The sequence below is a fragment of the Elephantulus edwardii genome, unplaced genomic scaffold, assembly GCF_000299155.1.
Source record: "Elephantulus edwardii isolate Elephantulus edwardi_28Jun2011 unplaced genomic scaffold, EleEdw1.0 scaffold00095, whole genome shotgun sequence".
Lineage (NCBI taxonomy): Eukaryota > Metazoa > Chordata > Mammalia > Macroscelidea > Macroscelididae > Elephantulus > Elephantulus edwardii.
The window spans coordinates 8,599,768-8,625,358 of NW_006399845.1; the positions used below are offsets into that span (position 1 = coordinate 8,599,768).

Consider the following 25,591-nt stretch of genomic DNA (forward strand, 5'->3'; position numbering starts at 1 on the left):
TTCTTTTCCCTTATGAATGACACACACCTTCAAAGAGTTGTTAAATGACTCCTTCTTAGATAAACTAGGAGGGAAACCAGTATGGTAGTATGGGAAAGGGTGGGAAGCCAGTAGAGCAAAGAAAAAAAAATAATCCCATCAAACCCATGCTGTTGAGTCAATTCCAACTAATAGCAACCCTCTAAAAAGGCATATCATAAATCAGCCTCTTACTGACAAGCAGTAGACGTTCTCATTCAGAGTATAGCCAAAACAGAGGTAGAGAGCAAGCAGGTAGGTAGATGGCAAAGAAACAGAATTGCTTGTTCAAAAGTTGTGTAATTTGCGCACAGAGAATACAAAAAGCAAACACACCGTTCCGTTCAAATGTGGGAGATCAGAAGTCTGCTATAGGCTTATTATTTAATATTAATACAAGCTCCCTCATATCACTTACACACACATACACATACACACACACACACACACACACACACACACAAAATATGATTCAAAATTCTTGAATCTAGATTGGAGACTCAATCCCTTTCCCCTCTATGATTGCCCCAAAAGGGATAAACAATGAGGTAGAAAATACGTGTGTGTGTGTGTGTGTGTGTGTGTGTGTGTGTTGAAAACCAAGGTGAAGCAATGAGTCGCAGTGAAAAATGGGAAGAATGAAGGGATGGTTTAAAGTAGGTGGGAGTATAATTGATGAACATAAGTAGAAAAGAAGGAAGGAGGTAAATGAAGGTGCGTGGGAGGGACAGGTAAGCAAGAAAATCAGCCTTTTTACTCTTGGGTAACTAAATCTCTACTGCATAGGATCATAGTGAGTATAGAGGAACATTTACTGAGCAATGAAGTCAGGAAGAATGGGGGAGGCAAGAAGACACAGGGGTATGTATGTATGTAGTAATAACCACTAACATTTACTATGCTAAGCACTTTTCATGCGTTATTGCTTTAAATCCTTCCAAGCACCCTATTATGTAATTATAATATTCCCATTAGTGGATGAAGAAACTGAGGCTCATATAGCTCATCTGAGGTCACATGGGTAATAAGTGGCAGAATTAGGGACTTGAGTTCTGACTTATATAACTTGAGAACCAGTGTTTTTCTCTGCTGCACTATCTGTACTCCCCTTTGGTAAGTCGATGCCTCTCAGTACTTGAGACTGTGAGAAGAAGACCCCAGGGGACAAGATCTCAGTCCAGACCTATAGGAGCGGAAGAGGTGGGGTGGGGGCAGGCACCTGGGGCCGGGCCAGGCCCCCTATCTGGGGAGGGACAATATTAAAGCTTCATCTTCAACAACACAAAGAAAAACAATTTGAAACTTAATCATCTCCCAGAATTATGATCCCTCCCCGCAGCGGGGAGCACATTAGCAGAGCTGAGAAATGATAATTCAGCAGCCCCCAACCCAGCAGGGAGAGAGATAGGAGGAGGGAGGAGAAAGAGAGAGGAAAACAAAAAGTATGGCATAGTGAGAGATTGGAGGGTTGGGGGAGGGAAAGTAGCGCCGGAATACTTTTCTTTCAAGTTTGTTGGTTCAGAGACATGAGTTCAGAGAACAGGTCATTCCCTGGGTCAATTCTCAGCACTGGCAGATCCCCGCAGCAGGAGCAGCATCCAAATCCACACAAGCAAGATGTGGTTTGTGGTTTTAGTCCGGATTGGCGAGAGCTCTCTAACTCCCAGCTCTGGGCCTGAGCTCACCTTTGCCAAAGGCAGCTATGAATCAGCGGCCGGTCAGGACCTGGGGTGCTGGACAGCTCCCGGTTTTAGAAACAGTTCTTCCAGTGAGCGCGGGAGGTGTGGATCGTGGCTTCCCCGTGCTGCAGCAGGCCCCACCTTCACCAGAAGGGAGAAGGCTGCTGGAATCTGCAGGAGAAAGGGCTGGGGTCATCAAAGGGTCCTGATGGGGATCTGGTGGGGGCCTTGAGACTGAAGCCCCAAGGGCAACTTCTCCAGACACATTCCTTCCTTCTGAGTCGGCAACCCCCTACACCACTGCCCCGCCAGGGACAAAGGCGCCTTCAACCCCCAGAGATGAATGGGGCCTTTGAGGACTGCACGCCACAGGGTCAGCCACGGCCACCGGGTCTCCGGGGCTGCCCAGTCTCCCGTGCCTCAGGGCCATGGCGGGGCTATGGCCCACGGGGAAGGAACTCTTGGAATCCCATGGCCCCTATCATAGGAACTGGTGGCTTCTAAAGACTACATCCATCTCAGATCGGTTAATGGTCTTTTAAAAAATTACTGTAGGGTAGTGGGAGGAAAAACCCTCTTCTCTGTGCTAGGAGAGGGGATGGTTGTTTATACCCTTCTCAGAGGCAACAAGAGTAAAAACCATATGGGGACAGACTACCAAGTTTTTGCTATCTCTTGTGTCTCCTCCCCAAACCAGGGCCCCACATTCCATTTGAATGGGCAGCTTGCTCCCTCTTCTGTCAGTGTCTATGTCCTTTCTTCTGGGGTTGCCCATAAGGTATAGTCCCTTCTCCCTATTCCTGCCTCCCCTCTTCTTCCTGCATTGCACAGCCTACCCAGTTTCCATGGAAACAGCTGGGAAGGCTCTGCCAGGAGGCCAAGGCCACTACTGCTCTTGGAGGGGGCTAGGAATAGAAAGTAGGGAGCAGGAGGTGAGTTTTAGAGAGTGGGGGAGATGGGGTGAGATTAATATTGTCATTGCTGACGGGCAGCAGAAACAGAGAACAGAGATTGATTGAATGATGTGACTGAGGCTCCGACAGTGATGCTGGGAGGCTCCTTCTGGTTACCCAAATTTCTATTCTCAATTTCTACAGATTCCTCCTTGGAGGTGATGAAAGGAAGATAGGTAGCATTGCAGAGCTCTGCCCCTTCCTACCTCATATGAGGGCCTCTCCTTTTACCTCACTTGAGGCCCCAGAAGACTAGAAGGCATTGATACTAGGAAATAGGAGAGGAAGTGGAGGGTGTTAGTGTTCAGGGCTGTTTGGAAAACTCCTCTGGCAAATAGAGAGAGTGAAAGGAGGCCAGGAGGATCAGGAACTTTTGTGGAGACCCTTCCCTAGCTCCTCAACAGAAGAGTTGGGGATAAGCCTGGAGGCTGGCAGCTTGCTCCTCTCTATCTATCTCATCAGGATGTTAGGGTATGAAAAGAGGAAAGTGGAGGTGGCCAAGTGGGAGTGAGAGCAGAGATGGGAGAGAACGCCTAAGGCAGAAAAGTTAGATGGATGAGTGCAGATGCATATGTCTGGGGAAGGTGTGGAGTTCCTCAGAAGTTTCATATATATGCTCCTAGGATATACTCCAGCCCTCTCCCACCACAGGCTAAGAAGCCTCCTGGGCAGAGACCATTGGAAATCTTGGAACCCTAAGAGAGCATGTGGGGGTGCCTGGGGAAGGGGCCTTCTTGGCTATCAGAACATTCAGCCAAGCCTCCATGGGGTAGATGGAAGAGCAAAACAGGTCCCCTAGGAGCTGAGGGTTTCCTGGACCGGAGCCACTGGCTCTCCCTTGGCCATAGCCCCCAGCACAGCCATGTTGGTGTTTGCTTATTTTGGTTATTTTTTGATCAGATATTTTGGCTCTGTGCACACACACTGCCTCCTGTTGCCATGGCAGCCGTGACAGGGGCTGAGGCACCGTGAGAAAAATACCAAAATTAATGAGTGAGCGAAAGTGCAGCCGAGAGAAAAACAAGGTTAAAAAAAGAGTTAAAACAGTAATGAAAACAGGCTTCCCAGCTCCACAGCAGAGCAGCTGCTGAGGCCTCCCCAGAGCAGCAGCCCCCGCCCAGTCTAGGGCTCCTGGCATCTCCCAGGCCTCAAGGCAGGACTCACACCCCATCCCCCACTCAGTCAGCCACAGACCCAGCACAGGGACAGACCCAAGCACAACAGTAGATTGGCTCCAACAGCAGATCAGTTCCCTTCTCAGGTAGCATCCAATCTCCCAGACAAGCATCCTAAGGAACAGCTACTCATCTCCTAGGCAACCGAGTCTTAGTTATAGCCCTCATATAGCAGTGGTCCAGCTATGTTATCAGGAAATGGCCTCTCAGCTACGAGTTCCAGAGCCATAGCTGTAGGCTTTGCAGCAGCCCAGCTAGAGTCCTGCATACACTAACAGCTCAGCCACAATCCTGGGCAACAGCATCTTAGCTATAGCCAATCCCCAGTATGCTGTCATCACAGCTATAGCTTCAGGACCAATAGCATACCAGCTACAGTCTTATACACAACAGTAGCTCTTCTCTTATTCCAGGTAACCTGCTGCCTCCCAGGTACAGGCACCTAGCAACAACCTCTCATCTAGGAATGAAGCAATGGATTAAGCTACAGCCGCCCCTACATCATATCAACAGGGAACAGCTTTCTCAGCTTTAGCCAGTCTCAGGTGTGCCAGGTTCACATCTCTTGTTTCAGGAGCAAGTAAGTAAGCTTCAGATATATCAGTTGGCTGTCCTCCTCCCTGTGAACACACACACACACAAAGATAGACAGAGAGAGAGAGTGCGCTTGGCAATAGCATAACAGTATTACAACAGTATCTCAGCTACAATCAGAAGCAACAGCCCTTCTATTATACTTCCAGACTACAACATCCTAGTACTCTTAGGAACAGCCCATCCTAGGCACACACATATCAGAGTAAGAGCCTAGGCCCATAAGCCTCTCAACCATTCCCATATATAACATCACACAGTCTCCCCAATCTCTTACCCCTGGCCTCAGTCTCAGCTGGAATTTCAGACATCACCAGTTTCTCTCCCCAATGCTTCACTTGCCAACTAGGACTGCCTTCCAGTTTGATATAGGGTCAAGAACCTGACTTCTCTTTCTCAGAGGTCACCTCCCTTGCTTTCCAACTATCCTCCTCCCAGTTCTCACCCTCCCTCCATGGAAAGCCAGACCCCAACCCCCATACCTACATTGCCCCAGGCTCAAGTCACCCACAGAACCCAGCTTGACAGCCAGACTGGGAAGGGATGGGGTGCAAGGAGAAGAAAGGTGGGCACATTCTGGTGTTGCCCTTGCCTGCTTCTGCTCCTAGCACTTAGTGCAAGATTTGGGCTTGATGGTGCTGAAGCAGGGAGGACGAAGGAGAACATCTGGGAGATTAGCATTTCCTGCCCAGCTCTGCGGCTGCCTATCCCTCTCAGCCCTGAGCAAGTGAGGAGAACAGAGGAGTCTTTGAATGGCTCTGAGCAGGCAGACCCGAGAGTGTTTTGCTGTGAGAAGCAGGCACACGCTGGGGGCAGGGAGGCTGGGGTAGCTCCTCTTCGAAAGATTTCTTTTCTCTCAGCCATTGACTCCCTTTCTTCTTGGAGCATGGGTTTCGGTTTTGGAGGGGACAGAGAGGTCATTTGCAAGACAAACCTTCCCTTTAGCTCATCTTCTTTCCCATTCAGAATTCCCTACGATATTCCTGGGCTGAGGATTAGGGTGGGGGTTAGGCAAGCTCCAGGTCAGAAAAATACAGTTGTAGTTTTTTCTGGAATAGTCTTTGTTTGCCCTTCCTAGCTGGTGTCCTCCCAAAAAGGTCAGGCATGAGCAAAGGAGGAAGTAGAGGAAAGACACCAAGAGACGGGAGCAACAAGTAATCAATTCAGGGTGACAGGTAAAATTCAGTCATTTCCCCCAAAACGCCTTTGGGTAAACTCAGACCTCTTTCAGTTAGTAGTTGAGCACATACATTAAACGTTTACACCACCAAGGCAGGGAGTCCAGAGGAAAAAAAGTGACACTCAACTCATTACTTTGGAGTCGGAACCAACTCATAACTGACCCTCCAACAGGTTTTCAGAGACTATAAAGCCCATGGGAGGAAAGTGCCCAATTTTCTCCTATGGAGAGACCAGTGGATCTAAACTCCCAAAAGGTACTAGCAGCAAACTCCCTACCAGCCACACCATCTGAAAAGTCAAAGTCTACCCAAACAGAGACCCAGCAGCCTGTTGTCCCATAATGAGGCTCTTGCCACACTCAGCACCTTGCCCTGCTGGGGACATCCGCCCTCATTTTCTTACTTAAGAACACCTTGCCTGTGTCCCATAGGTAGCAGAAAGCTGGATAGAGGTCATATAGAACTGGGACACTTCTTGTTATGCACCTTCGAGCTTCAAACTGATCTATAGCAGGTCCTCCAGCGGGTTTTCATAGGCGGTAAATCTAGAGGAGATTGCTCATCCTTCTACCGAGGAACAGCTGGTGGATTCGAACTCCATGCCTTTGAGATTACACCGTGAGATTACACCTTGCCTGTGTCCCATGCTGGCAGAAAGCTGGAGGTCATATAGAACTGGGACACTTAGGCGCTTGTAAACACTGCAAGAAGGGAGTTCCCAAGCTGCTTAGATACCTCTAGATGGCGCTAGAGAGCCGAAGCTGAGTGGGAGAAAGTGAGTAGTGAAGTGTGTGACACTGCGTGTGACAGTGTGTGCGAATCCGTGTGAGTGTGACAGCGTGTGGCACTGAGAGGGTGTGTGACACGGGTTGTGACACTGTGCAGTCTCGAAAGGCAAGGACCTGTATGACTGTGTCTGTATGTGGCTGGTAACTGTGTTTAACCATAGGTCAGCTTTACCCTAGAGGCAGGTGACTGGGAGACCCTTCCGTAGACCAAGTCCAAGAGCATCACCTCATGCTCACATTCGTATATCTCCCCGGTCTTCGTTCTAAGGAAATCCTGGGCCCGTAACGCTTCTCCACGGTCCCCTCCATAGCCCCACCCCCACAGTTTGCTGCGGCCACCGAGGTTGACCGCTCTGCGGCTTTGGCCAGAGGGGGAGGGGAGGACTTCCCCAGAGCGCAGTGGGAAAGGGAGGGCCACTCTGAGTGATCTGGGGGTTCAGGGCAGGAAAAAGGAGGAGTAGGTGCTGGAGGATGAGGTGCCAGGGGAAGAAGACTCAGGTGGAGATGACTTTCCCTTTCTCGACTTTCCAGAGGGCAGAGTGAGGGACAGGTGTTCGAATGGGATGAGGGGTAGTTGGGGAGTGGTCCCTGATAGAGACTCAGGTGAATATAAGCGTAAGGTGGAGAGTCAAGGATAGGAGGCAGAGCGACCTGTGTCTCCCGACCGTGGGCAGTGGAGAGATGGCACAAAGGGGTCTCGGTACTGCAGAAAGGTGCTGGGGTCCCCTCCTAGCGGGACCGACCAGTGCCGGAGCTCCACCTCCTGGCCGGGGGGCGGTGCGGGGAGGCGGGCGGGAGGCGGGCGAGCGGTCCGGGAGGGAGGGGGAGGGAGGGGGCGGGCCGGGCTGTGCGCTCCGCTTGCTGCTGGCTCTGCCGCCGCCGCCGCCGCCGCCGCCTCACACACTCCGGGAGCGGGAGCGCGGCGCGGACGCGAAGCCGCCGGGGCTGGTGCGCCCAAAGCTAGCCGGAGCCGGAGCCCGGACTGCAGCCTGCTGAGCCGTACAGAGCCGCAGCCCAGGCCCGGGCCGGCAGCGGCTCATGGACAGCAGGGCCGGCGGCCGGCGCTGCCCAGAGGCGGGTAAGGATCCGGCGGCGGTGGCAGTGGTGGCTCTCAGCCGGGAGCAGCCATGGCCGGCGGGAGCTGAGGGAGGGGCGCGCAGCGAAGCGAGGCCGCGGGGACCCTGTCCAGGCTCGACGCGGTAGGGAGGGGGACGGCGGGGAGCACCAAGTGGGGGCCTGCGGCCGGGACACCCCGGTCTCCAAGGTCCTTAGTGAGGAGCTAAACGAGGGAAGGGGTGCAGAGCCGGACCTCCAGCCTCTGCGCCCCGCATCCGGGCGCGTTTCAAACCGTGAGGATTAGGAGACTCCAAGAGTGCGCCGGATGGAGGATGGTTTGGGGAATGCGCGGCCCCCACATGGAGGAGGGGGAGCTCCCCTAGGACGTCGCAGGCAAGGACCCTCATTTACAACACACACTTGTTGGGCGACCAGCTCGGCTCACTCAAGCGCGTCCAGCTCCCCGCCAGTCCCCAGAGGGCTAGATTCGGACGTGTATACATTCATACATACACGCATCCATACATCCGTGCATATGTGTACACAGACATACCTCCAGCACACCAGCGCCCACTGGGGCTCTGTCACCAGCTCGGAATCGGCTTCAGCGTCTGCACGCACAGCAGGACCCATAGCCAGAGAGACCACAGAACACAGCCGGGTGTGACACTCAGCGGCATGGGCACAAACACAACCCCATGCCCTCCTGGGCCAGTGCCACAGCCACAACTCGCCAGATGAACACTCCCAGCCCAGGCACATTCCTTTCAGGAACACACTTATATATAAATTATGTTACCCACTCCTTAGGGGACATAGGTACACAACACAACACTGTCGCTGACAGCCCTCACAGCACCCACACAAACACAACCCAGCGTCTCAGCGCACGCCTTTATGGCACACACACACCCTAACACGGTAAATGGCACCTACAGCAGCGCCTCACGATCCCAAACACAGACCTACTGCTTCACACATCCTGGCACTGGGTGTCACCTACACCTTACACCAACAGTGTCACATTACATCCTGCAGCGCGCATACCCACAAACACACACCCTGCCCCCTCAAAGGCCAGATTCCTTCAGGCCTAGCTTCCCTGGGAGCAGGCTGTGCTGGCTTTTCGTGCACCCAGCACCCTCCACCTTAATCGCGACATTGTTATTGTGAATACCGGCCCTCGGAGAGCTCCAGGGGCGGGCGGGACTCGCTGGCCTGCCGGCGCCGCCCCCACCCCCACTCCGGGCTCTGCCCGCGGCTGCGGCCCGGCTTTCCCGGAACGAACTGAACCTGGCAGGCCCCGCCGTCCTGCCTCCCGGGACTCCGGGGCCCCAAGGCCTTTTGCAGAGGGTCCAGACCGGTGGCGCTGCCTGGGACCCCTACAGACTACACAGCTGCATCCACAGAACCATCTGGGGCCCCGACACACCTGGGGCCCGCACACCTGTGCCTTTTCTCACACCTGGGCGGGCTCTGCCGCGTCCCCGCGGCAGACCCGAGTGGAGAGTGCGGAGAAGCCCGCCGAACCGGACCCGAGCAGTCTCTCAGACGAAATGGAGTCGCACCCCTTCCTCGCCCTCCCTCTCAAGCTGTCTCTCCGTAGCTTTTATTCCTGGCCTCAGTTTCCCTAGCAGTGGTTGGAGACTGTGGGTCCTTCTAGAGGAAATATTGAGATCGTCGCCGAGACCCCTAGAACCGGGTGCGGCGACCTAATCCTCGCTTCCCCGCCGCAGGAGGGTCCGTTGTAAGAGAAAGTCCCCGCCGGGCGCGGCTGGCCGCTTTGTGATTCCGGCGCCGGCCCCCTCCCCGCGCTCTCCCGGCGCCGGGGCTCCGCAGACGCCGGTGGCGGGGACCCTGGGCTGAGGCCGGAGGCACAGGGGAGCAGGGATTCCCCGCGGCGGCCCTGGGGTTGAGGACGCGCGCAGCCGGTGGCCGAGGCGTCCTCGTTGGGCTCCGGAGGCCCGGCGCCGCCGGCGTGGGGGTGGGGCGGTCCGGTGAGCAGTGGCCGGCTCCCGCCCCCCACACCCCGCGTCCTCAGGGGAGGGGGCACGCCTCGTGTGCTGGGTGTGTGAGGGGGCCGCCCACGACCACGGCGGTGCTGGCTGAGCCACGCCGGGAAACACAGGTTGGTTTCCAGCACCTGCTTTGGGCCAACTCTTGGAGGAACCTGGGAAGGGCGCGCTCAGCGGTGTTTGTAACGACCTGGAGGTGTGGGATGTGTGGGAGTGTGTGAAGGGGGAGGTGTGTGTAGGGGTGGGTGGGCGGTATTGTTTCCTTGATGTGAGGGGATCTGGAAGGATTGAAACTTCTACTAAACCGAGGCATAGGGAGTAATCAAGGGATCAGGGGGCTTTCAGAAGGGGCCTCTGGAGATGACCAGAGTCCGGGTTCAGCTTCAGCAGTAGTTAGCTTTCCTCTTCCTGACCCCTGGACTGAGGCGTCTTACTGACTCAGTGCCCTCCTGGCAGAAGGGCTGCTGCTGTGGCTGATGAGCTGGGCTGGAGATGGTGAGCTAACTGCTGGAAAGTAGGTGGAAGGGCCAGGCTAGGGCCTGGAAGGAGAGGAGGACCTGAGGGAGCCCTGAACAATGGTGAAGACTGGAAGAGTAAGGAAGTGGGAAAGAAGGCTCTTCACGTCAAGGAGAGGGGGCTGCCCCTGCCTGGAGCACAGATAGTGGATGCTGCATAGAGATTAACCCCACCTTGTGCTGAGAGGGAGTTCTGTGATTTAGCGGTAAGGAATCAAAAGGTTGCAATCCACCAGCTGCTCCTCAGGAAAGACAGTCTCCTCCCTTGCGATTTACTGCTTTTGAAAACCTGCTGGAGAGTCAACTACAGGTGGGTTCCAACTTGACAGTACACAACAATGACATTTTGAGAACTTACTACTGTCTCCCAGGGCCTAGGGTGAGTGGTGTGAGGACAGAGTAATAAGAAACGCACCATCTTTACCTTCAGAGAGCTTCCTGTGGACAGTTCATTTATTAATTCTTGATCCAGTGAACATCTACTATGTTATGTGCCTGGTGGTGGAATAAAACACCTCAATCAGTAATTGGAAATGTATATGTATGTTGTGGTGGTTGTGATGGTGGTGGTGGTGGTGGTGGTGGTGGTTGTTATGTACCATCAGAGCCACTAGAGGATAAATCTCATGAGAGGATATTGCCCATCCATCTCCGCTGGTGGGTTCAAACTGTGAGCCTTTGGGATTGTAAGGCAGCTTCTTACAACTAGGCCACCAGAGTTTCCTATATATGTATGTGTATTTGTGTGTGTTACAATATAAAAGACTTTAGATACATTGACTCTCATTTCCTCCATTGGAGGGGGGGGAAGCCCCCCCAAAAAAAGTCAAGGGACAGGCTTTACTATATTTACATTCCACATTGTGGAAACAGATGCAGAAAGGTGAAGTCAGTTGGCCAGGGTCACAGAGCTAGGAAGTAGTGGAGCAAGGGTTCAAACCCTGGCAGTCTGACTAAAGAATGCAGGTGCCTGGGAGCCCTGCCGAGGCTAATAAAGGGTTGAGGAAGAGGAGGGTGAGGAGTTGAAGGCTGCACTTAACTCGCTGCAGGAGGCTTCTGAACAGCTCCACCCCATGCAGCCCGCTTGCTTATCCTTCCTCATTTCCCAGACATTCCCTTTGTCCCTCGGTGTTTTGTGCCAGCAGTGACAGTTGTGTAACAACGCGGGGGTGGGGGGCCTCAGCTGACCTGGTCACTTGGACAGTGCTGGCCGCCTCTGTGTGTTCTCTGGCCGGGGCATTGAGCAGCAGGTGAATCCTGCTTTCCGAGGTAGGCTGGAAATGAAAGCTTTCTATGAGCTTTCATAGGTCCTTGTGCCTTCCTAGCAGCTGACCTAGATGGGGTTTCTCCCCACCAGAGGGAACTCTGCCCCTCACACTTCACCCCCACAGCCCTCTTGGCTCGGCCTCTAGTCTTCAGGCCCAGGGGGAGGTGGGTCCCTGTCCCTACTAAGACCCTAGTTTCTCAGGCACTTGGGCAGTCAGCAGGCAGAGGCACCTTTAACAAGAAGGCAGCCAGAAATGGGGAAGGCAGATAAGGTACTAATCACTTCAAAGGCGACCAGCTAGGACTGACGACTTCCAATAACCAACTGCCTGGGACAAAGTCCAAGAGATGGTGGGGGCAGGGATGAGGTACTTCACCACCTCTGCCACTCCCTGTCACCCTGACTCATATCTCTGCACCTGTGGTGAGCCTCAGGTCCTGGTCCCTGAACCCTGGGCCTTCTCCTCCCCTTTTCCTCCTTAACCTGACAGGGTGGCAAGCCTACGATGGTATCAGGAAGCAGGGCTCAGCAAACAGGATGCTTTCTGTTGTTTCCCCACCCCACATGCCACCAGACTCTGGGATGCAAAAGAGACGTTCTTATGTCTCAAATCTTATCTATTACGTTACTGCTTCTATTTATTCTTTCTGGACCTCAGTTTTGTCATCAGCAATAAGGAGACAGGCAAAATAAATAATACCCTTTCCAGAAGGTTAGGGAAGATTCAATGAGATAATGTATGTGGAATGCCTAGCCACACATGAGTAAAATGTTGGTGTTAGGTGACTGGTGATGAAAATGGTAATGACAGCAGAGTTTGCAGAACCTCATGGGAGCTTGAGCATGACAGAGATGGGACAGCCAGCACAGGATAGGGTCAGATGTTCGTGTGCTGTTTATAGGATTCCCTGATGATCCCAGACCACCTACATCACAGTTGTCTGAGATGTTTGGTCCCTGAATCAAAATTCCTAAGGATGGGGTGGGGGAAAAGAATCTTTATTTTAAAGGAGTTCTCCAGGTACTATAGAACCGAATCCTGCTTCAATGCTTCCTTCACCTCTGGGCACTCCTCATCCCACTTGATCCTAATTTTTCCACCTCTCAGTACACTCCACACACACACTTTGCTTTCCAACTGTAAATTAGATATTACAATTCCTCCCTGACTCTTGCTGAGGGATTTTTCCTAAGGGGGTGGGGCAGGGGAGAGAGAGAGAGAAGGTAATGTGGGTTGGATTGAGGTGGAAGGTTCTCAAGAAGCTGTGAAGAACTTGGGCCACTAGGCTGTGACCCTGAGGTGGAAGCTTAATCTTGAGTTGTCACACATTGCAGTCACCCTGACTCCACCAAACTAACATTTGAGTCATCATTTTTCTTGGAAAATTTTGCTCCATGTTTTCCTAAAATTCTTGAAGGGGCTATTGTTGTTGTAATTAGATGCCATCCAGTCAAGTAGTACTCAGCTACCCTATCAACAGCAGATCTGAACCCTGTCCTTTCCTGTGCCACCCTCCTAATTTCTGACGTACTTGAGCTTATTGCTACATTCACTATGTTGTTGTGTTGAGTACGTCAAGTCAGAACTGACCCATAGCTAACCCTCGCATGGATTTTCAGAGGCAGTAAATAGAATGGGAGGGGATTGCCTAGCTGCCATCAAATCCATTCTCATAGTGACCCTGTGTATGACATAATGAAATACTGCCTGTACCCATCTCATCCTCACGATTGCTGATGTGCTTAAGCCTATTGTTGTAGCCACTGTGTCAGCCCATCTAGCCAAGGACCTTCCTCTTTTTCACTAACCCTCTATTTTACCAAGCACAATGTTCTTCTTCAGGGATGGAGAAAGGGAGATGTGATGGAAAATCCCTGAACTGGAGAGAGTGCAGAGAGGCAAGCAGTGTGTCTGTCTGTCTCTCTCTCTCTCTCTCTCTCTCTCTCTCACACACACACACATACACACACACACCCACCCCATTTCTTCTCTTTCCCAGGTTTAGAGTAATTCCTATGGACTTCTCACTTAACTCTTGACTTGCTCCCTGAATTGGTGAGCACGACAATCCATTGGGTGAAAAGGACAAGGGTAGCAAGATACAGTTAGTTCCTTCAAAGGAAAGAGGTTCTTTGGCGACTGTTCTGGGGTTAGGATGGGAGTATTTGGTTTGAGGCTTGAATTGTTAGGAAGATTCCTTATGCAGGCCCTAGCAGGTAGCGGGAAGTGGTTGGAGAGTAGATACAAAGGGCATCAGATAAATTCATCCTACCTTTAAAGAGATTAAGATTGCCAGCAGGAACAAACATACATACTAATCTGATAAGAGACTAAACACACAAAAAAGTACTTTAGTGGTGAGGTGGAAGTGGGAGGAGACTGTGTTGGGACCTGGTGTAAGGACAGTAAGTAAGAGAGGAAGGGTGTTTGGAGGGGGAGAAATATAACTTAAATCTACTGTTATCCAATGAGTGTTTGCAAATAGTCTACGCCATATCCAAAAGGAAGAAGAAGGCTTACACTGAGCCCTCAGCAGGAAAGGGGAATCATACAAAAGAACATAAGTGACCACAAAATATGTGCTAGATAGGAGACACATGTTCTGAAATCATATTCAGTGCTACTGTGCCAGGCCCCGTGCTCTGTCCGGAGGATGCAGGAATCAGCAGCTCCAGGGGAGTTGTGCTGCAAATCCAAAGGCAGCAGTTCTCCGGTGGTTCAAATCCGGATGCCTGTGGCTCTGAGGAAACAAAATGAGCAGTCTCCTCTCATTTGACTTACACCCTCGAAAACCCACTGGAGGAGTCAGCTAGGAGTCGGGGTTCAGACTGTACAGCACTGAGTTGAGACGTTATTAGGTTCTGCGAACGCAGGAGTTAATGAGGCCTAAGCTGCCCTGCTCTCCTGCTCATAGTCCTGCAGGAAAGGGAGACAATTAACAAATTATTTCCAAATAGCTACCTAATTACAACTGTGCTAACTACTTTGAAAAGGCATCATTTATTGGGTACCCACAGTGTGGGCATGTAACCCACATAAACAAAACTCACTAAAAAATAAGTAGTATTATCCCGTTTTACAGATGAAGAAAGTGAGGTTCCAAATCATTTGTTCAAGGCCGTGTTACCGGGAAGTAGGCAGCTAAGATTCCCCTAGATTGCCTAATATGATTATCTTCTCCACTCTTCTTAAACTCTGCTGCGTGTCAAGGACACAGAGAAACAAGTACAGGAAATTGATGGTCACTGGGTGAGAACTACTTTCAGCTCCAGAATGGCAGATTGTTGTTGTGTTGTGTACCTTCAAGTTGGAACTGACTCACAGCTCACCATCCAGTGGATTTTCAGAGGCAGGAAATTACATGAGAGGAGATTGCTTATCCTTCTCTAGAGGATCAGCTGGTGGATTCGAACTGTCTGCCTTTGGGTTGGCAGCACAGTCTGTCTCATTTACTACTGTCCCCAGTGCCCATGACAGCGCTTGGTACACAGGGAGTACCCAAAAAGCATTTGTTGAGTCCATGAATGAGCACCCACAGTGTGCCCTGCTCTGTGAAAGTGCATTGCTTGGGGTCAGTGGATGAATGTTAGGAGCCCTGCCCCCTTCCTTTAGGAGGCTTGGTGTCTGCCTGGAGAGAACACAGGAAAAGGTGTACAATATTGGAGTTGAACAACACAGGCGTGTCATGTTGAAGGCGCCTGGTGATTCATTGCCTCAGGACTAGGTCAGACAATAAGTGGCTCTGAGTTGGAGGAAGAAGAGGTCACTGTGGGCTTGCAGCCTGGGAAGGCTTCATGGGGGACTGTAGCCTGCCTTCAATGGGTAGGTGTGGCCGACAACAGAAATTTCAGGTGCAAGTGGAGAGGTGGCGAAAAGAGACAGCATGAGCTTCCCTCTTGAAAGTAAGTAGAGAGGCTGGCCTTGATTTCCTTGGCGAGAACCAGAGTCAAGATTAGGACAAGAGCTGGCAAGTCTGGTTGGGATCTACAAATGCAGTGCCTCCAAGCTGAGGAGATGGGATGGAAGAAGTTGTTGCTGTGGTGATGGGAGGGTGTTGCTGGTGATTGGCTAGAACACTGAACGGCTCTAGTTAGGATGATTCAGATGGACTAGGAGAGTAAGAGGTGAGATGAGACTGAACCTGATTAGAGAAGGGAGGGAAGGGCCAGATGTGTGTAGGAACAGAAGTCATATAGGAACCAGATGTTAATCAAGAGACCAGAGGGTATGTGAGGAGGGGTGCAGGGAGTGGGCAGGCAAAGAAAGACTGGTGGTGTCATTGGCAGCTGTCCCAGTTAGACCTGATGGGCTCTTAGTTGCTAAGGACATGCCAGGGCAGCTCCTAGGGCCAGTTCCAGGGCCAGTCACAGTCCTATCCACTGTCTTGATCTGTTTCCTTTCCGTGCCTTCCCTCCCCTCAGAAGTAGAGGAGGGAGTGGGGAAGGTACCTTGGGAACTGTTTGAGCACACTGCACACTCTTGGGGGTGTGTGTTTGCGGTTGTGCAGTCAGGAAGAACCAATAGCTATTGCTCAGCTTTCACCAGCTTTACAACCCTTGCTTGGTAACCAGTCCATGTTGGCCTTTTATGGGAATGGAAAACACTGGGCATTGTGATTAGTTGTTGTCAGGGATTTGAGGCTTCATACACCACCAGCTACACACATATACTAACTTGCTGTCTCTGAAGGGAAAGAAATGAGCCATCCTCTCCTTTCCCTCCAGCCAACTGGAGAGGACCTGGTGTGGGCAATAATGATCCTGGAGTCAGTGTGGGCAGTAATAATCCTGGGGTCTGGAGAATGGAAGGGAGCATTTATGTGTCTGTCCTACCATTTGCTCCCACTGAGGGGGCTCCAGGCCTCACTCTCTCACTTGCTCTTTTCCTATCTCAGTATCATGGTAATTACCATGGGTGACTAAGGCGGGATGCTGGTGAGAAGGAGGTGTTGGGCAAAGCACCCAGAGAACAGAGAAGGAGGGAGGGAGCTGGGACTGAGGGAACTTCAGGTGGGTGAGGGCGTTCCCTGGGCAGGAGCCACTCAGGGCCTGTTCCGGGCCTCTTACCAGCTCCTCCAGCTGGGGCAGACACAACTGCTACACCTGGGTGTGGGTAAGACGCAGGGTTCTGGGGTGCGGACTGGGACTGAGCTCTCTGTGGAAGACTAGTTTCCAGGTGGGAGAGTGGGGGGCGGCTGTGGGAGTCCTCAGGGCTGGGTTCCTTCTCTGGCTGACAGCTTCCATCTGGCTTCTTTCCTCTTGCAGCGCTCCTGACTCTGAAGCCTACCAGGATGGGGCCCCCGAGGCCCAGCCCAGGGCCTGGGGGGCAACGATGGCTGCTGCCCCCCATGCTGCTGGCACTGCTGCTCTTGCTGGTTCCAACCCCAGGCCATGCCACTCGGGTCGTGTATAAGGTGCCGGAGGAACAGCCACCCAACACCCTCATTGGGAGCCTCGCAGCTGACTACGGTTTTCCAGATGTGGGTCACCTGTATAAATTAGAAGTAGGCGCCCCATACCTGCGAGTGGATGGCAAGACAGGTGACATCTTCACCACTGAGACCTCTATCGACCGAGAGGGGCTCCGAGAGTGCCAGAACCAGCTCCCTGGTGAGCCCTGCATCTTGGAGTTTGAGGTGTCCATCACGGACTTAGTGCAGAACGGCAGCCCCAGGCTGCTTGAAGGCCAGATCGAGGTGCAGGACATCAATGACAATACACCCAACTTCGCCTCGCCTGTCATCACACTGGCCATCCCAGAGAACACCAACATCGGCTCTCTCTTCCCCATTCCCTTGGCCACGGACCGGGATGCCGGCCCCAATGGGGTGGCATCCTATGAGCTTCAGGCTGGGCCTGAGGCCCAGGAGCTGTTTGGGCTGCAGGTAGCAGAGGACCAGGAGGAGAAGCAGCCACAGCTCATTGTGATGGGCAACCTGGATCGGGAGCGTTGGGACTCCTATGACCTCACCATTAAAGTGCAGGATGGTGGCAGTCCCCCGCGAGCCAGCAGTGCCCTGCTGCGTGTCACAGTGCTTGACACCAATGACAACGCCCCCAAGTTCGAGCGTCCTTCCTATGAGGCTGAGCTGTCTGAGAATAGCCCCATAGGCCATTCGGTCATCCAGGTGAGAGGCCCATCATCCAGCTCTCATGGTGGCCCATCTTTAGAAAATAGAGTAAGAGGTCTCTTTTCCTAGCCTCACCAGGCAAGATTTTGCAAAACCCCCATTCCCAAGCACTCAGTCCCTAGCAGGTAGTATTATTTCCCTCTGTCAAGCTTGTTTTTGTTTTATCAAGCTAAGTTAACTTGGTTGGCAATGGCATAGCATGTCAACAGCAACCTCCCCTCCTAAGGCAGGCTTAATTTGGAAAAACCTCTGAGAAAGAGCTCTGGTTGTGTAGTCCATATAGCATCTTACACTGTTAACCAGATAACTGCCTCTCTGTCAATTCGAAACCACCAGTCGCCACAAGGAGGAAAGATAGGCAGTCTCTTTATCTCCTGATAAAGATTTACAGCCTTGGATATCTAACCAATGGAGGGTAACTAGTTACAAAGCAGAATGACTTGTTGAAGTGAAACCCCTTCCCAGGGCAAATGAGCTTTCTCCTGTAGCCAAGTGAGTTGGAGCCAGGCAATCACCTTTATCCAAATAGAATCTTCAGAGATGAAAATATCTTCTCAACTAGGGGGAGTTTTCCTTTAGCCAGATGATGATATTTTTCCTTAAAGTGGCAGTCAGGCTTCATTTTATCACTCTCTGACAAAGTCACGAGACCATTTTAGCCAGGAGTTCTAGAAAACTATTTTCAGATATCTCCTCCCTAAGCCCTAGAGCGCTCATGAGTATGAGATGTTTGGTGCAATGTGGGGGCCAGTTACCTCTCGGTAGAAGTTCTCAGCACCCCTCTATGGGAACTGCCCCAGGGGTTGGGCAGCTTGGTGGGGATGGGGCCTGGGAGGGAGCAAAGAAAGCGTCCCTGCAGACAGGTGGGTGGGTGTATCTCCCGCTGTCATCTGACACTGGCCTCCTGCCAGCCCCTGCTCCTTCTCCTTCCCCATGGGCTCAAGCTGCCTCTGTCTTTGATGTGCAGGAGCAGAGGAGGGCTCAGCCTATCCTGGACACCGTTACCTGTCTTGGGAAACTATGTATCTTGGATGCTAAAGCTGATAGAGGGTATGGGTAGGACTTTCAGGCTCCTTTTAAGAGGCTGGGGCCTGGGACCTGGAGAAAAGACCAGGGAAGACAAGGGCAACAATTGCCTAGGTTCCAGGTACTATTCTGAACACATTTGTTGTATTATGTCATGTCGTCTACATGATTCAGTTAAGTTATATCCCATTCTAACAAACGGGAAACTGAGCCCATGACAATTAAGAAATTTGCCTGTTATCACAGAGCTGAGCTGATGAGTCCAAATCCTACCATAGCTATCTCCACTTGCCTGTTCTTAGAATGTATGTGCTCTATGAACTTTGAGAAACAATGATAGTTATAGAAAGGCTTCAGGTCTTTTGTTCATAGGGTCGCTATGAGTCGTGCTCGACTCTACAGCAATCAACAAGAACAACAACCAGCTACATGATCTTGATGTGAAGTGAAGTGAAACAGGGGATTAGGGCCTAGATGAGGCTGAAGACTGATACGACCTGAAGGACAGGATCCGAGAGAGCAGAGGCACCGACAGAATTGAGCCAGGATGGGATTAAACAGATAGAAACTAAGAGTCATAGACAGAGACAAAAGAAGGTAGAGCGGCAAATGAGGCAGGTAGTGTGAATGACAAAACTGGAAAAATAGACAGTGGTAGAGATGGGGAAGAGAGGAAAAGTCCTCAGGGTTTGACACAGGTGTAAGCAGAGAGAAGGGTAGGTGGGGAACAGCCCAGAGATCTCTGTTGTAGAAAAGATCTTCCCAAGGGAAAGGAGAGAGGACTTAAGGACCTTCTAAGTGCCCAACTGTATGTTTTTACCAATTTTCAGAGACAGATTAGGAGGGTGGATGAACTCTAAATCTTACCAGCTATCATTGAGTCTGTTCTGTAGGATTTTCAAAGGCTGGTTTGGTTGGTTTTTGTATGTGGTGTGTTTTTTGGATTGGTTTTTGGTTTTTTGGTGGGTTGTTTTTTGTCTGTGTTTTGTTTTTTTAGTAGATTGCCAGGCCTTTCTTCAGAGGTGCCCGTGAGTAGTGTTAACTGGAAGCACCACCCAGGGACGTCAGTGCTCTGTGGGAGAAAGATACAACAAACTGCTTCCATAATGTCAGCCTCGGATACCACCCTATTGGCAACTCTGCTCTATCCTAGAGTTTCACTGTGAATCAGAATCAACTCAACAGCATTGAGATTTTTGGTTTTCCTTGTACCAGGCATGGTAGGGCATTTTTACATATATTAGCCATTTACTCATCACCACAAACCTGCATAGTGCATAATGCTATTGTCCTCTGTACAAATAACATACTGCTATTTGTAGACCGAAGTTTGGGAAGGTTAACTAGCTGACTCAGGGTCATGTACTTAGTTAAGAAATGATAGAGTTGGGACATGAACACAAGACTCTTGTTTTGCTGCTCAAAGACTGTCAAATTTTACCTGCCCATCTTCCCTCCAGTGCCACAGTTGTTGCATTCTGTCTCTCTGTGCCCTTAACTCTAGCCTTCATGTTTCCATCTGACCCCTGTATCTCATGGTCATTCCCACCTGGCTTCTATTGCCACATTACCACCCATGTTTGTGTATACAGTTGGGCCTAGTGCGCGTCGGCATTGGCGTGGGAGGGCGTGCCCACTGCAAAGGGACAGACAGTTCATTGTTTGATGCTGAGAGCCCAGCCCGCTGCCAGCCGGCTCTGTGGCCTGCACCAGCCCCTCCCTCCTGGCCGCAGGCTTGGGCCGGATTCCTCATGTTGGTGCCTGTTGGTGCCTCGCCAAGCCAGTACCAGGCGGGAGGGGAAGGAGCTGCTGAAACAGGTTTCCCCGGTTTGACAGAGTTGTGGATGGGGCCTCTGCCTGGCAGGTGGACTCCCTTTGACCCACATCTCTACCTGGCTACTGTCAGAAGAAATGCCCCTCACTTGTGGCCTCGAGGTGAACATGGTTCTCCACTCGTATGTACACACATACGCATGAACTTTCTTATACAGCTACACATACACATGTGTTCTTGTGTGTACACATACTTGCATACATATACAAACACACCATCACGCTGCTCACACCTTTCCATTTCTTTAGTAGGATTGAAGACCTGTTTAATGGGATGGAAGGGCTTCCCTAGTGACTAATTTTGTGTGGTTATATCTTTGTGTCAGGATTTGGGGGAGCAGTTTTAGGAATGACAGCTAGATTTTAAGTTAGTCCTGTCCCATTTGCTATAATCACCTGTAGTACTGTTGAGGATTCACAGGCTGCATATGAATTCTTCAGAAGATAGATGTGTAATATCTGTCAGAGTGTTAGGATTGAGAAAAGATTGCCCTTTTTATTATTATTCTACTTTTATTAAAAGTACCATATTCTCAGCAAGAGCTCTGGTGGCCTAGTGGTAAGAATCTGCACTGCAGTCCCAAAGACACACAGCTCAAATCTGCCAGCTACTCCGTGGGAGAAGGATGGGTGGTCTTCTCTCCTGCGATTAACTGCCTCTGAAAATCCACTAGAGGGTTAGCTATGGGTTGGTTCCGACTCGATGGTACATAACAACATTCTCAATTAGGTATATCTCCTATGCTCATTAGGAAGCTCTGGAGGCTTAGTGGTAAAGAGTTGCACTGCTAAGCCTAAGGCATGTGGTTTGAATCTACTAGCTGCTCAATGGAGAAATGATGGACAGTTTCCTCCCACACAGTTTATTGCCTCTGAAAACCCACTGGAGGATTAACTTTGAGTCTGTTCTGACTTGATGGTACCATATAGCAACATGTTCATTGGAAACAGCAGTACATCGTACCATGGACTAAGCCATCCCTGTTTTCTTTGTATTTTTTCCTTGCCCTGTAGGTGAAGGCCAATGACTCGGACCAAGGTGCCAATGCAGAGATCGACTACACATTCCACCAGGCACCTGAAGTCGTGAGGCGCCTTCTGCGACTGGATAGGAACACCGGACTAATTACTGTGCAGGGTCCCGTGGACCGCGAGGACCTAAGCACCCTGCGCTTCTCAGTCCTTGCCAAGGACCGGGGTGCCAACCCCAAGAGTGCCCGTGCCCAAGTGGTTGTTACTGTGAAGGACATGAACGACAACGCGCCCACCATTGAGATCCGGGGCATAGGGCTGGTAACGCATCAGGACGGGATGGCTAACATCTCAGAAGACGTGGCAGAAGAGACTGCGGTGGCCCTGGTGCAAGTGTCTGACCGAGACGAGGGAGAAAATGCAGCTGTCACCTGTGTGGTGGCAGGTGATGTGCCCTTCCAGCTGCGCCAGGCTAGTGAGACGGGCAGTGACAGCAAGAAGAAGTACTTCCTGCAGACCACCACCCCACTCGATTATGAAAAGGTCAAAGACTACACCATAGAAATTGTGGCTGTGGACTCCGGCAACCCCCCACTCTCCAGCACTAATTCTTTGAAGGTGCAAGTGGTAGATGTCAATGACAATGCGCCTGTCTTCACCCAGAGCATCACTGAGGTGGCCTTCCCGGAAAATAACAAGCCTGGCGAGATAGTCACTGAGGTCACTGCCAGTGATGCTGACTCTGGCTCCAATGCTGAGCTGGTCTACTCTCTGGAGCCTGAGCCGGCTGCCAAGGGCCTCTTCACCATCTCCCCTGAAACTGGAGAGATCCGGGTGAAGACATCTCTCGATCGGGAACAGCGGGACAGCTATGAGTTGAAGGTGGTAGCGGCTGACCGGGGCAGCCCTAGCTTGCAGGGCACAGCCACTGTCCTTGTCAATGTGCTGGATTGCAATGACAATGACCCCAAATTTATGCTAAGTGGTTACAACTTCTCAGTGATGGAGAACATGCCGGCACTGAGTCCAGTAGGCATGGTGACTGTCATTGATGGGGACAAAGGAGAAAATGCTCGGGTGCAGCTCTCTGTGGAGCAAGACAATGGCGACTTTGTTATCCAGAACGGCACAGGCACCATCCTCTCCAGTCTGAGCTTCGATCGCGAACAGCAGAGCACCTACACTTTCCAGCTGAAGGCAGTGGATGGGGGCGTCCCACCTCGCTCTGCTTATGTTGGTGTCACCATCAATGTGCTGGATGAGAATGACAATGCGCCCTTTATCACAGCCCCTTCCAACACCTCCCACCGGCTGCTGACTCCCCAGACACATCTTGGGGAAACAGTCAGCCAGGTGACAGCCGAGGACATTGACTCTGGTGTCAATGCTGAGCTGACCTACAGCATTGCTGGTGGTAACCCTTACGGCCTCTTCCAGATTGGGCCACGTTCAGGTGCCATCACCCTGGAGAAGGAGATTGAGCGGCGTCACCATGGGCTGCACCGCCTGGTGGTGAAAGTCAGTGACCGTGGCAAGCCCCCACGCTACGGCACTGCCCTGGTCCACCTTTATGTCAATGAGACCCTGGCCAACCGCACATTATTGGAGACTCTGCTGGGCCACAGCCTAGACACTCCCCTGGATATCGACATTGCTGGGGATCCGGAGTACGAACGCTCCAAGCAGCGAGGCAACATCCTCTTTGGGGTGGTGGCTGGTGTTGTGGCTGTGGCCTTGCTCATTGCCCTCGCAGTGCTTGTGCGTTACTGCCGACAGCGGGAGGCCAAGAGTGGCTACCAGGCTGGTAAGAAGGAGACCAAGGACCTGTATGCCCCCAAACCCAGTGGCAAAGCCTCCAAAGGCAACAAAAGCAAAGGCAAGAAGAGCAAATCTCCAAAGCCCGTCAAGCCGGTGGAGGATGAGGAGGAGTCCGGGCTGCAGAAATCCCTCAAGTTCAACCTGATGAGTGATGCCCCCGGGGACAGCCCCCGCATCCACCTGCCCCTCAACTACCCACCAGGCAGCCCGGACCTGGGCCGCCACTACCGCTCCAACTCCCCACTGCCCTCCATCCAGCTGCAGCCCCAGTCGCCCTCAGCCTCCAAGAAGCACCAGGTGGTGCAGGACCTGCCACCTGCCAACACATTTGTGGGCACCGGGGACACCACGTCCACGGGCTCCGAACAGTACTCCGACTACAGCTACCGCACCAATCCCCCTAAATACCCCAGCAAGCAGGTAGGCCAACCCTTGCGGCTCAGCACACCCCGACCCCCACCCCACCCCTACCATGGGGCCATCTGGACTGAGGTGTGGGAGTGAAGGGGCAGCTGTGTTGTGCCTTCTGTGTTCAGGCGCCCATGTAGGAGGAAGACCATAGTTCTGACCCTCTGGCCTTACCCAGGCACAGAGGATCAGATTGAGTAAAACCTGAGGGAGGGTGTGCTCTGGGTTCCCACCCTGCTCCACATTCTCTCCCAATCTCTGACCCATTGGACAAAGGCCTGTGACGTGTCAGACCCTGGGACCTTGACTAGCTGCTGAGTCTTAGAGTGAGGGCTGATAGGCAGGTGAGCACAAGGGGGTAGAAGTAGAAGTGGGAGGGAAACAGGAGAAAAGTCTAATCTGGGTCTCTATTTGAGACTGACCATAGGTGCTTCTTAAGAGGAAAAACAAGGTCCTGGTAGGGAGCTGGGTGGGGAGTTTGTCAGGGAGCAAGAAGCTCCCCATCTGTGCCTTTTCTGTGTATTGTGTATTATTAACCTCTTCCCCAACTCCAGGTTCCTGGGGCTGGGCTCCAGCCCCTAAACTTTTCTCTGACAATAAAGTTCTCTATTTTTTGAGTTTTTGTTTCTTATTTTCCTGGAACTGAGGGATGGAGTGAGAGAGACTGGAAACAGCCCTTTGTCTTACCTCAGCTTTCCCATCACTTCTTGTCCCTTCCCTCCCACATCCTAGATCTGTCCACTCCACCTCAACCTTAACTTCCCATCTCCTCATCCACCCCCATGACCACATCTGAGGAAAGTGCCCTCTGACTAAACTTCAAATGAAAGTGTCTGACCCCTGTCCCTGTGCCCCACAGCAAGAGACTCTGCCTAAGAATGAAGAGCAGGTGAGGAGGCTGTGCCCAAGCCCTGTCCTTTCTCTGCATTCTGAGACTTGATGTCTCCAACCTGCCTAATTGAGCTGCCCCTGACAGACCTCAAACCAGAGCTCCTGGTGAGGGTGGAGTTCAGCCTGCCTGCCTCAGGAGAAGATAGAGAACCTCCCGATTATACCAATTACCTTCCCTTGGGGCAAGATCTTCCCCTAAGTCCCTTTCCCACTCAACACCCAACAATTAGCTGGCCCTGCCCTGTCTCCCCACCATGATCACCAGCCTGGCTACCTGGATAGATTGGTCCAGGGAAAAGGGTGAGGGTTCTCAGATTCTATGAATGGACCTGTTCGTCATCTCTGACTCTTAGGATGCTCCTTGCCTACTGGGGCTAAGGGACCCCAGTTCTTCATGCTCCTTCTATTGCTACCTCCCACCCTTCCTTTAGCTCCTTATTCTGACCACCCTAAGCTGCTGACTCTCTCTCTCTCTCCATCTCTCACTTCTGCTTTCCTGGTCTGCCCTATCTCTGGCTATGTCAGGGAGGAGGTATTGGGGCTAAAGCCTGGGTGAGAGGCCTCAGGTCCTGGAGGAGTCTCTGAGGCCAGAGGCAACCCATCTCCATGGTGACTGAAGAGGCTTGAGACACTCCCAGGAGGTCCAAGGCGCCAGCTTCCTCCTCCGATTATATCCACAAATTCCCTAATGCCTTGGGGTACCCCCAAATAAGAATTTCTAGGGGCTTAGGAGGAGCAGGTGTGGGGAAGTGAGGGCTAGTAATATCTCATTTCTTCTGGACATCTCATGGGAGACCTCCAGCAACTCCTGGCCTCCTATTCTTGCTTTCTCATCTGAGCCTTATCACCTCTGCCTCCTCCTCCTCTTACCTACTCTGTACTGTAGTTCCTTGATCATTTTCTTTCCCAGAGTCTAAGGGATTTTTTCCCCCCTTACCCAAATGAGTCTAACCCATCAACAGAGCCACATTGAGTATCTTATTCAGTGTTTGGGACCCATCCAGTCCACAACACCTGTTGTCATCATCAAAACACACAGGCCATGTTCCTACTGTGCTCAGCATGCTACTAGACCTTGAAGGAAAAAATAATTCTACTTTTCACAAAAAGTAGAAGTGAAAAGATGAGCCAGCTGAGTATCTAAGTGTCAAGTGAAAAGAGTGCCATTGTAAAGGTTTTCTCAAATTGTTCCCTGAGACTACTACAGCTCCTCACTTTTATTATTTGAGTCATTACTAGTTGCAAGGTACCAGCTCAGCACTTTAGCTGAA

General features: G+C 51.7%; 1 protein-coding gene and 1 pseudogene across 2 annotated transcripts in view; both read left to right on the top strand.

Annotated features, from left to right (window-relative positions):
• Positions 1–7,384, top strand: part of LOC102853483 — a 21,568-nt pseudogene extending 14,184 nt beyond the window's left edge.
• PCDH1 (protocadherin 1) overlaps positions 7,287–25,591 on the top strand; it is a 25,159-nt gene continuing 6,854 nt past the window's right edge. Inside the window, exons 1-3 of one of the 2 annotated variants that reach the window (XM_006891126.1) lie at positions 7,287–7,466; positions 16,507–17,369; positions 21,246–23,441. In XM_006891126.1, coding sequence (XP_006891188.1) covers positions 7,427–7,466; positions 16,507–17,369; positions 21,246–23,441 — 3,099 coding nt within the window. In that variant the 5' untranslated portion in view covers positions 7,287–7,426. Of the gene's footprint in view, positions 7,467–16,506; positions 17,370–21,245; positions 24,044–25,591 lie in introns of those variants that run through there. The other variant, XM_006891127.1, reaches the window with a different exon arrangement.